Here is a 12968-nt window from a genome sequence, read left to right as displayed (position 1 = left end):
TGAGAGGAGAAGCGAGAGAGGCTTATTGCTTAAAGAATTTTCTGTAGAAGCCGGGAGCCCTAAAAAACCCTGAGAGTTGTGAGATAACGAGGTTGTGACTAATCCACCATGAACTGTATTTTATCCGGATTTGGTTGCACTCCAGCCGCAGATATAATATGCCCAAAATAAGTAATTGAATCAACCCCAAATTGACATTTAGACAACTTGACATAAAACTGATTTGAATCCAGTATTTGCAACACAATTCCCAAATGAATCAAATGATCATCTAAACATGTGCTATAAAAAAGTGTATCATCAAACAACCAAAAGAAACTAACACAGATGTGGCCTGAGTAGATCATTCATGGCTACCTAGAAAGTCGATGGAGCATTGGTTAGACCAAAAGGCATAACTAGGAATTCATAATGCCCATCGAAAGTTCTAAGATTTGTTTTGTGTGTATGTGCCGGATCAACCCGAATCTGTTGGTATCCTGAGTGCATATCTATTTTTGGAAAAGATCGTTGTGCCCCATAACTCATCAAGCAACTCATCAATAATGGAAATGAGAAAACGGTCTGGAACAGCAATGGCATTGACTGCCCTGTAGTCCATACAAAACCTCCAATTGCCATCTTTTTTTATGACTAACGGAATCGGTGAGGATAATGAGTTTGTACTAAGAATGACAATTCCAACCTCTAGCATGTCATTTAGCATAGTAGTCATAAGGTTTTTTTTGTGAGTGATGGTATCGGTAGGGTCTAGTACTTACTGGGATAGAAGAAGGAAGTAGAAGAATATGATGGTCGTGGGTGTGGGAGGGTGGTAATGTAGTAGAGGTTTGGAATATGGAATGATAAGTTTGTAAGAAAGATTGTATTTGGGATTGGGTAATAGGGTTTGTCGGGGAAGAAAAGGTGGTCTCAATGTTTGGAATTGGGTGTATGGCCATGGCATGGAAGGTGACAAGGCTATTAGTGGGAAATAGTCTAGAGAGTTGATGGAATGTAGAGGGTTGGATAAAGTAGGAATTTCCCCAATAAGTATGATAGTATTTTGGCCACTTAATATTGCATCGACAAAACTGAAAAATCAGACACAATAGGTCCCAGAGTGTGAAGCCACTCGATACCCAAAACCACGTCAGCCCCCCTTAATGGTAGGAGGTAAAATGGAATATGAAATTCCTGGCCTTGGAGTGTGATTAGTGTCTATGCACATAACCCACTATAATAGATGTGTTCTCCATTTTCCACCATCATTGGAAACTGGGGAGTAGGAGTAATATGCAAGTTCAGGTAAGTGGTTAACCAGGGTTGTAAAATTTATGAGAGATGCCCATGTCGACTAGTACTCTTACGAAATGACCGTAAATAGACCCCAAAAACTTGAGGGTCTTTGCGGAAAGTTGCTCTCCTAGAGCTTGATCCGAGATGTGAAAATGAATAAGATCATTTGTAAGGGGCTCACATTCTACCATTGTAGGGTCCTCTATAATTGAATATGTACCAGTGAAACTATCCTCTAGAGAAAGTAAAGGATTATAATTCAACATGAGTAGAAACATTTTTGGTTAACACCAATGCCCTGGTGGAATTTCTCATCACAAATGTAACACAAGCCTTGTGCTCGTCGGTCCTGCATCTAAGCAATGGACATCCGACGGATAGATAGGGGGGATTTGGCCATATTTGGTAGTGGAGTAGAGTGGGTCTACTTAGGGACAATGACAGGTTGAGGTGGGAAATGTGTTCTAATTGGTTCAAAACTTGTCTCGTTTGAATCTTGGACCTTAGCTTCCAGAAGTTTGGCTAATCCCAAGGCTTCTGAAATAGAATGAGTGCGAATGATAGAACAATTCGGTTGCATAATTTCCTGAGATAACCCCCATATTTGGTTGCATAATTTCTGAGATAACCCCCATATTATTTCCTAAGATAACCCCCATATTCAGTTGCATAATTTCCTGAGATAACCCCCATATTCGGTTGCATAAGGCTTCTGGTGATAGTCTAGAAATAGAACAATTCAGAATTATTTTATGAGATAACCCCCATATTCGGTTGCATAATTTCTCAAACCGATTTTGATATTATGCTACTGATCCTTTCTGTTTGAGCTTGAATAGTTTTGCCTAATGGTTAGTGTAGGCAAAAAAAGGACCGAAGCGGGTCTCCAAATCCCTTGTAAAGGAATTCCAGTCGGAGAGTTGTGAGTTATGAAACATCCACTTAAACCAGCTCAAAGCTTCTCCTTGCATATAAAAGGAGATCATGGGCATCCGCTGGTTAGGCGGGACAAGGTAGAGTTGGAAGAATTGTTCTGCCTGAAAAATCCAGTCTAGAGGTTTAGATCCATCAAATGGCATGAGTTGAAGTTTTGGTGGCCGAGGTTGCAAGTTTGGTGTGTGGTGAGGGTATGTGGCAGGTGAGGCGTTCTGGGTTGGAATCTGGAAGGAATGGGGTGTTGGTTGGGGAGATGGTGGATGTCGGATAGGTTAGTGAGTGGATGGGAAGGTTTGGCCATGTGGATTATGAAGGATTGGAATAGGTTGGGGGATGTTGTGAGAAATATGGGAAGAAGAGGGTTGAATTGGAGAGACCAATGGTGGTTCATGGGAAATTGTGAGAACAAACCTGATTTATGCAAGTTTGTCTGTAATGTAACCATAGTGATAACAACATGTCTTGCATCCTGCAACTCTTGATTTTCTTTCAATTTCGCCATGAGTAACTGTGTGGCTGAATCATCGGAATCTTTTTGGGAAGCTATGGGAGGCATGAGAGGAAGAATGAAAACACGAAAATATTAGGAAGAAAATTGATTCTATGGAAATGATTAAAATTAACTCTGAGAAAATTACTAGATATGCATCTTTTCATAACTTTTCATCCAACCTCGTAGTGTTTATATAAGCAAAAGGAAAATAAGGAAAGATCTCAACCATACATATTGATTAGATCCTACATAAAGGTAAAGTAGTTAAAATAGAAAAGAGAATAAAATCATCACTATTCCATAACATAATCCTTGTGCTGGGAAAAGTTTTGATCTTTTGGGCCTTGTATGAGTTGTATCAGTTTTCATCTCAACCTTAGTCATAAGCTCAATTTCTTTCTCTATTCCAATGGTTCACATTCATTTTAGTACAAAAAACATAACGTTAACATTCATTTTTCAAGTTTTCATTGTGCTCAACTCAACTGAATTCAGGATTCATTATAAACCGCGTAATTCAACAACCACTCTTCTTAGTGGGACACTAGTAACATTGGCTCAAAAATACTTCATTGTAATGTTTTTATTTTATTTATAAAATGAAAAAGAACTACTTCCGTTGACTTGGAGCAAACTTAAATGACTAATCCTTCCTAGCTAAAACCAGCTTATTTTTTTTTTATATATTTCGGAAATAGTTAACAAGATTAGATTACAAATTATAGAAGTTAAAAAAAGTCTCTTTAGGAATTTAAGTATTTTTTTAATCTAACATGAGGTAACATCTTCAGGCTCATAATCACAAATACATAAGTAATTAAGGTCATTTTAGGCACAAAGAAGTATTCAACACCTCTCTACACGTTGACGAGTGTTTTTCTAAACTATGAATTATAATATTTTTCAAATAAATATATTTATTCAGAGTAGAATGAAAACCATCACATGTTAATATGTTAAAAAGCATGCAAGAATTTCTCGGACAGACAAAGACATATAGGAAATGTTGGGTTTCTCTTTCTAAGCTTATTTTTCTATTATGACTTTTGGAACATGAAAATTTTGAAAGAATGTCGCTGTCTGAAACCTTTGAATTGTGTATTATTGCATGTGACTTTGATTGATACTAACAAACTTTTTTTTTTAAGAAATTAAGTTGAAGACATAAATATGGTTTGAACTTTATACAAACAAGTTTAACAATTTTATAAGATCACTTTCGAGGTTCTTGAACGATGTTTGTAGAAAACGACTTGGTTGAAACTTTTGAACGGTGATTTAAGAATAAGTTTTTATTCCCCGAAAATTAATTTTAATTATAGTCTTTATGAATATTTTAATTTTAACCGGTCCAGATTGCTAAACTTTGAAGTTTTTAGTTTTGGTGGCTATTGTTAGGTTATATCTCTTCATAATTTAATATGCTAATATGTCTAACAAATTGTCAAATCAGCCATGCCACATGTACAAATCTAAAATAAAAATGAAATGTGGTAATAAAATTTTTATTTTAAAAATATATTTTTAGTCCATGAATTTTTTTAGTACTACCAAGGGTATCCCTTACTTTTTTAGTGAGAAATTAATCTCTCTTTTTGGAGTGTATGACTGCCCCTCTCAACAAATGTCGCTACCAATAATCAAATCCTGAACTTTTGGTCATCCTGAGAATTTAGCGGATCTTACACTATTGTATCAATACCTTGCTGGTAGTCCATGAAAGTTGAGTGGTGTTTGGTTTTAAATCAAAAATTTTAAGCACTCTTAATTTAATTCTTTTGCTTTTATTATTCTCTTATGAATAAATTTGAATTTTCCGTTACTCAAATTAAGCCAAATAGAGATCTTAGAAGTGTTTAAAATTGGTATTTGATTTGAGAAATAAGAAATGACAATTGAAAGTATTTGACAACAAATAGAGACCCTTGATAGATTTAAATATAGTATTTGGTCCCTATACTAAAAAAACATCTAACTAAATAATTTACATCTGCTATTATGTTCAGATCCTTGTATTATTGGATTTAAGGTAAAGGGCCAAATATAGAAAATGTTTGTTACATTTAAGGGTGAAAATAAAAATGTATGCTATGTAGAGAGATACAAAAAAAGTATATGTTTGATCCTTTTGGGTAACAATCATTTAGTACCTATATGCGTGACAATAGTTTGGTCTCTGCATTTGATCTCTATCAAAAGGTCTTATAACATGAAAATAAAATTCCCAAATGAAATGATTGTAAATATAGGAATTATTTTTTTATTTTTTACGTTTAGGGACCTGGCTGAAAAATGAAACCTAAAAGGAACATACAAAGTAGAAAATAAAATATCTCCTTATGTAAGGAGATAAGTTATCTCTTTCAGCCATTAAAATCTTGACATGTGTCATGTTTAATCATTTTCTATAAATATATTTCTGAAACTAAATAAAATAGTACATGTGTTATATTTTTACTAGCCGAAGAGATAAATTATCTCTTAATATGAGGAGATACTTTATTCTTTATATAGTAAATGTGAAATGGACTTGGACCAAACAACTGCTTATACTAATGTAGAATTTTACTCAAATCCATATTGTCCATTGTATTTAGAAGCTTCTTTGCAAGTGCAGCTAAATTCAACCATTTTATTCTAGAATGGAAGTGTGAAACGTGTGAATGATGAATGCATTATTTGTATTGTGGTCAAAAAAATTAAAGTGCAAGTAAGACTAACCCAAGTAGCATTTATTTTCTAAGTAAAATGCAATCATAATCACATTATAATATTCATAGACCACAATATGTGGAACATACCATATAGCTTTCACTTCACCTCCTCTTCACGTTATGTCTTTGCCTTCTATGGAAAAAAACTGGTCCAACTCATTAAGAAGGCCTTATGAATTGTGTTATTACATGTTCCACTTATTGTAATTAATTCAAAAATATATATTTAAGTTAAAAGTTTAATAATAAATTTTTTTTTACCAATTACAACAAATGACAGAAGGAGTAACATATTTTTTAAGATAAAAGATATGTCGATTCTAATTAGATTCTAAATTTGTGAATATGATTGATAAATAGTAAGCCTTAAACAGAATTTCATTCTTTGTATAAGATAGTAAAGCATTAACTCAAATACAAACTCATATAGATGCAATAACATATACTAGGTGAGACATGACAATTACTGAAAAAGCTCATGCTATTCTCTTTCATATACTCCTCATATCTTCACTTCCGATGAAAATCACAGCCTCAACAAGAACAGAAGCAGAAGCACTTGTGAAATGGAAAAACACTCTATCTCTTCCTCTTCTTCCTTCCATAGCTTCTTGGTCACTCAACAACTTTGCCAACTTTTGCAGCTGGGATGCCATTACTTGTGACAACACCAATAAAACTGTTTCAGAGATAAACTTATCTGGTTTCAATGTCAGTGGAACTCTCTTTGATTTTGGTTTTGATTCCTTCCCCAACCTCACTAGTCTCAACCTCAATGGAAATAGTCTTGAAGGGTCAATACCTTCTGCAATTGGCAGCCTTTCCAAGCTCACTTTTTTGGACTTGGGAAACAACTCTTTTGAGGACACAATACCTTCTGAGCTAGGCCAGTTGAAGGAGCTTGAATACCTTAGTTTTGATACCAACAATCTCAATGGTACCATTCCTTATCAAATCACAAATCTTCCTAAGGTAAGGTACTTAGATCTTGGATCAAATTACTTTGTATCTCCTTCTTCATGGTCTCAATATTCAGGCATGCATTCCTTAACTTACCTTGGTTTGGAATTCAATGACTTCGCTTCTGAAATCCCGAGTTTTATATCGGATTGCGAAAACTTGACATACCTTGACCTCTCTCAGAACTTTTTCAATGGAACAATATCAGAATCTATGTATACCAATCTAGGGAAGCTTGAATACCTCAACCTCACAAACTGTTTGCTACAAGGACAATTGTCATCAAACTTGTCCAAGCTTTCAAATCTCAAAGAACTTCATATAGGTAATAACAAGTTTACTGGTTCTATTCCAAAAGAAATAGGACTGATATCTAGGCTTCAAGTACTTGAACTGAATAGCATGTTAGTACAAGGAGAAATCCCTTCCTCCTTAGGCCAACTTAGGGAGCTGAGTTATCTTGATCTCAGTCATAATTTTTTGAACTCTACAATTCCTTTTGAACTTGGTTTTTGTACAAATCTAACTTACCTGAGTTTAGCAGCGAATGATTTGAGTGGTCACTTGCCTTTGTCACTATCTAACCTGTCCAAAATATCACTGTTGGGATTATCAGAAAATTCATTTTCTGGTGAAATTTCTGATTCACTGATCTCTAATTGGACTGAGTTGATCTCTCTTCAAGTCCAAAATAATAATTTTACAGGTCATATTCCTTCAGAGATTGGCCTATTGGCAAAAATCCAAATCCTCTTTTTGTATAATAATACATTCTCTGGTCATATTCCTGTAGAGATTGGAAACCTGAAAGAAACGATAGAGTTAGACCTTTCAGGAAACCAATTCTCTGGTCCAATTCCTCTAACCATTTGGAATCTTAGAAACCTTAATGTCTTGAATCTTTTCTTCAACAAGCTCTCAGGAACCATTCCAATGGATATTGGAAACTTAACCTCAATAACAAAATTCGATGTCAACAACAATAATCTGGATGGAGAGTTACCAGAGACCATTGCTCAACTAAATAGTTTAACATATTTTTCTGTGTTCAGTAATAACTTCTCGGGCAACATTCCCAGCGATTTCGGAAAGCATAGTCGAAATTTGTATAGCGTGTACTTTTCAAACAATGGCTTCACAGGAGAACTGCCTTCTGACTTGTGCAGTGGTAACATGCTAGCTTTTTTGGCAGTCAATAATAACAGCTTTTCCGGGCCATTGCCGAAGTCCTTAAGATATTGTTCAACACTAACTAGAGTTAGGCTTGATGAAAACCAATTCACTGGAAACATCACTGAGGTATTTGGGGTTTATCCAGATCTTAGTTTTATCTCTGTTAGCGGAAATCAGCTTACTGGTGAGCTCTCTCCTCAATGGGGTGAATGTGTCAACTTAACCAGGATGGATATGAACAGAAATCAACTTTCTGGAAAAATTCCACCCGAGTTGAGTAAGTTGAGTCAATTACAATATCTAAGCCTACATTCCAATGAATTTAGTGGCATTGTCCCACCCGAAATTGGGAACTTAAGCATGCTCTACATGTTCAACTTGAGCAGGAACCATTTCTCTGGAGAAATCCCTCAGAGTTTTGGGAGATTAGCTCAGCTTAGTGATCTTGATTTATCAGATAATGACTTCAGTGGAGGTATTCCCGAAGAGCTTAGTAATTGCGATCGCTTACTGAGCCTGAATTTAAGCCATAACAAACTCTCTGGGGAGATACCATATGAAGTTGGTAATCTGTTTGCACTTCAATACTTGTTAGACCTCAGTAGCAACTCTTTCACTGGGGAAATTCCACAAAACCTTGGCAAACTTGCATCATTGCAGATTCTCAATGTCTCACACAACAATCTCTCAGGGACGATTCCAAAATCCTTATCAAGTATGTTCAGCCTTCAGTATGTTGATTTTTCTTACAACAACTTGACCGGTTCAGTCCCAACTGATGGTATTTTCAAAACAGCAACAGTATCTTATGTTGGAAACTCCTTGTGTGGTATGGTTAAAGGATTAACTCCTTGCTCCTCAGTATCTTCCAAACACAAATCAGTAGGAGTTAACAAAAAGGTTCTTCTTGGTGTTATTATACCTGTTTGTGGGGTGCTATTTATTGCTGTTGTTGTAATCCTCATATTCCGACGGCAATCCAAACTCCGTGATGAAGAGTCCAAAAGCACTCAAAATAGTGATCAGTCTATTAGCATGGTATGGGGAAAAGATGGAAAATTCACATTTTCTGAACTTGTTAAGGCTACTGAAGACTTCGATGACAAGTACTGCATTGGAAAAGGAGGATTTGGAAGTGTTTACAAAGCAGAATTACTTTCAGGTCAAGTAGTTGCTGTTAAAAGACTCAATATCTCAGACTCTGATGACATTCCTGCAGCGAACCGTCAGAGTTTCGAGAATGAGATACAATCACTTACCGGAGCCAGGCACCGCAATATAATAAAGCTCTATGGATTCTGTTTGAGGAGGAAACAAATGTTCTTGGCTTACCAATATATAGATAGAGGAAGTTTGAGGAATGTGCTGTATGCAGATGAAGGGAAGTTGGAGCTGAGTTGGGTTAGAAGAGTGAAAATTGTGCAGGGAATAGCACATGCAATTTCCTACCTGCATAGTGATTGCTCTCCACCAATTGTGCACAGAGATGTAACATTGAATAACATACTATTGGACTCAGATTTTGAACCCCGGCTCGCTGATTTCGGCACAGCAAAGCTTCTAAGCTCCAACAATTCAAGCTGGACTTCAGTGGCAGGCTCTTATGGCTACATGGCTCCAGGTACATATTTCATCCAATTTAATTTAATATTTCCAGTCTAACTCAATTTACTCTTTTCATATACATTGAAAACTTGGGTTACTAACAAAAATTGAAAATTTGCAGAGCTAGCACAAACTATGAGGGTCACAGACAAGTGTGATGTTTATAGTTTTGGAGTGGTGGTATTAGAGATAATGATGGGAAAGCACCCGGGGGAACTCTTGATTACCAAGACTTCAATGGAAGATCCACAGATGCTTCTGAAGGATGTGCTGGACCAAAGGCTTCCACTTCCAACAGGCCAATTAGCTGAAGTAGTGGTGTTCATAATGACCATTGCTTTCGCGTGCACCCATGCAGCTCCTGAATCTAGACCCATGATGCGTGCTGTGGCGCAAGAACTATCTGCTACTACACAAGCTTGTCTTTATGAACCATTTGGCATGATAACCATGGACAAGCTTACAGGGTTTCAGAAGTAGAGCCATTGTTGCCATAACTAGTTTTGTGTGAAGAAAATTAGTTTATGTTTATATATTTTAGCCTTATAGTTAGAAGAGTATTTTACATAGAGGTTATCTACCGTTTTTTCTTGTTCTTCTTCTTACATAATGTTTATATTTCCGAGGCAATAATTCTTGAGACTAAGTGTGAACCTTGGTGCAATAGTAAAATTGTTTGCCTATAATTCCATTATCTTTATAATTTTTAGACTATAACAACTGAACTTTGCATGAATAATCTGGGGGAAGGTGCAGCCCTCAGTTTTGGCTCTTAGATATGGCATATTGATTAAAACATTTTTGTCAACTACAATTTGTGCTTAATAGTTTCTTTGAACTACGGTTGAAATTCTAATTAAAAGTTGAATTTGACATGGTGTAGAATGCATGAAGGTAGCAGAGTTAAGTAGCATACATCCCAGGAATCAAGTTTCATTAAAAAATAGTTTGATATCTTTAATGAATCAAAGGGAGATATCATGTTGCATATCAGGCATTTAAGTAATAAGCTTCAACGATATACATATACTAAAACTCAAAGGGAAATATCATATTGCATATTAGTCATCCTAAAACTCTAGTTTATTTAAGCCCTGGCTGAAAGTTTTAGTTGTCCCTTCTATATACTGATATACATATTTTCTATGGTCTATTTTAATGGTAATCAGCTATGTTGTTGTTGTTGTTTATCTATAGATTGTTGACCCTTCTTAGAATGGTATAAATTCAAATAACAGAACTAGAAACTTGGTTCTGTTTGCTTGGGCAAGAAACTCAATAACTAATTAAATTCTTTAATAATTCATCTGTACCTGAGGGATTCAACCAATTTTATATATAATTTCCTAGGGTCAATGTTTTGATATCAAGTTCATCTTATGGGCACCATAACAAACATTAAAAACATTATAATTGAGTAGAAGAACATGTCCATCCTCTAAGAACACTTTCCATTCTTATGGAGCCATTTGGCATTATAGCCATGCGCCAGCTTATGGGGTTTCAGAACACTTTCCATCCTCTAAGAACACTTTCCTTAGTTGCTTGTGCTGCTATTGTTTGGAACACCTCGGCCTTGACATGCGACCTCTTCGGCTACTGAATGTGTCATCTTCCAAGTTTAAATATCCCTATTATATTTTATTCCCCTAAATGAAGCCTCTGCAATTCAAACTGGCTATCACTAAGTTACTTGAGCTTGAACCAGCTATCACTAAGTTACTTGAGCTTAGTGCTGTGAGTGTTGGTGTCAATTATGCAATAACAAGCTAGCATAATTGGGCATGCAACTTTTGCCTCCAAACATAACAAATGACTGACATCAATGTTAGATGGAAAATTTATGCCTATATTTTAAATGTCAAAAGCCATATTCTCTTGTACCTTGAGGTTGATTAGACATTGAAGGTAAGACCTTAGGAGCCACATATAAAATATTTAAAAATCTATAGAGAATGTTAGTATTAGCAGCTTCACATTAGAGAACAATATATAGTCTAACAAATTGGGGGAGAGATCTAGTTACTCCAACAGTAAGTTTTTTAAACTTACTCTTTATCTTAGCATCAATTCTAGGAAAATCCACTGGACAAAAAAAAGGCTTGTGTTTCTTGATGTATATGTTCATAGAATCCACTTTTTTCTTCACTTCTTTGCAATCAGTATCTTCTATGGCAGCAGGTTTTTCCTTTGGTGCATCTTTCTTTATCTTATTAGCTTCAACATCAGGGGCCAATGAAGGAGCACAAATATCTTCATATTTTGATGCAATTAGCATGCAAGTAACACCAAGCCATTGGAGCCTTTGTTTCTGAATCAAACTTGTAGAGAGATAGCAATCAATGAGGTTAGTCAAGCTGCATGGTAACTCTTTCGATCTTGAGCTATATACAAGACAACCTAAGTTGAGTTCTTGGTTTTGGAATCCCTTTTGTTGCAATGATCATTGCATTGCCTTCTTTTTTTGCTTGGAACAATGACTTACTTCTTAGAGATGCTTATGATGATTACTGATGCATTACCCTTTGGTAAATGATGGTAAATTACATTTATGGGATTCTAGAGCATGCAAAGCCATTGCTCAGAAGGTCAACTCAAGTTTCTAAAGATTAAAGATAATGATGAGAATGTTACTCTCTTCTTGATCCTTGCAAGATAACCAATAATTCCAAGAATTGATAGGCCTTATAAGACTAACATTGTTTTTAGCCTTGACAGTGTTTGCTTTGAGGAATATTAATTTGTCAAAGATAGAGTGTTTGCTGGGTAGATAATCATAGACACCCAAGAAATTGTTGAGAATACACACTTTGGTGAAATCTACAATAAGTTGGTAATATTAATAGACACATTTTCTTTTCTTATTCTTTATCATTTACCTCCAATTATCTCTTTTATATACTACTATATTTTCTTTACTCCTCTATCTCTTTCATCCGTTATGATTGATTTACTTCTATCAAAAAGATGGTTAAGCGTTGGATGAAATTGCTTCTGTCAAACGGCGGTTAAGCTTCACATTCAGATTTCAAGACTGGGAGATGAAGATTCACTCACCAGCAAGAGGAGGTATTAGAGTATATAAATGATTCAATGTAATTTTGCTTTTCCATTTATTCAATATTCAATGAATAATATTCTCTTTTTCAATTTTCTTGTTTCATAAGAAGATTCAAGCATATCTCCTACCATTTTGTATGCTTAACCTCACAACATAGATTTTAGAGAAATTATTTTTGAAATAGAAGTATGTTAAACTAAGTTGAGACATGGTTTCTAGTAACTCTCCATTCAAATTATTATTGTTGATATCAAAAGGGCTAAACTTCCAACTTCTCACCTTATTAGTCAAAAACAATGGAAAATTTACCCAACTAGTATGAATTGACTATAAAATTATGGAAGTAGTACAACTTTTATAAAAATTACCAAGAAGTTGTATTTTTTGGCTCTCATACACGAGTTTACATAAACTTGTGACTCTCATGCACGAGTTTACAGGAACTCATGACTCACATACACAAGTTCCATTTTTCTCTCTCTCAACATGACTTATGATTGTCATCCACAAGTTCCATTTCTACAATTGAAATCATGTAACCCAAACATCATTCTCTTCCAACAGTTATAATCATCTACTTCTAATCTAAGGTTACTCTCTCTTAGATTTCCTCAAGAAGGCAATCTGAACATAATAAGATATCATTGAAGAAAGAAGAGAAAAAGAAAATGAATATGCTTTGTAAAATTTTATTACGATTCATTGAAGAAGGAAAACAAGGAAGGGATATATATAACAAAAGGGAAAA

At 35.2% G+C, this 12968-nt stretch overlaps 1 protein-coding gene across 1 annotated transcript; it reads left to right on the top strand.

Moving 5' to 3' along the window:
- LOC109333584 (MDIS1-interacting receptor like kinase 2-like) lies at window positions 5826–9819 on the top strand. Its single transcript, XM_019569091.1, has 2 exons — window positions 5826–9175; window positions 9281–9819. The coding sequence occupies exons 1-2, from the start codon at window positions 5878–5880 to the stop codon at window positions 9637–9639; spliced, it is 3657 nt and encodes a 1218-aa protein (XP_019424636.1). The 5' UTR covers window positions 5826–5877; the 3' UTR covers window positions 9640–9819.

This window comes from Lupinus angustifolius, chromosome LG19 (genome assembly GCF_001865875.1).
Source record: "Lupinus angustifolius cultivar Tanjil chromosome LG19, LupAngTanjil_v1.0, whole genome shotgun sequence".
NCBI lineage: Eukaryota > Viridiplantae > Streptophyta > Magnoliopsida > Fabales > Fabaceae > Lupinus > Lupinus angustifolius.
The sequence above is the reverse complement of the archived record's forward strand: the minus strand, read 5'-3'. Positions and strand labels throughout refer to the sequence as shown.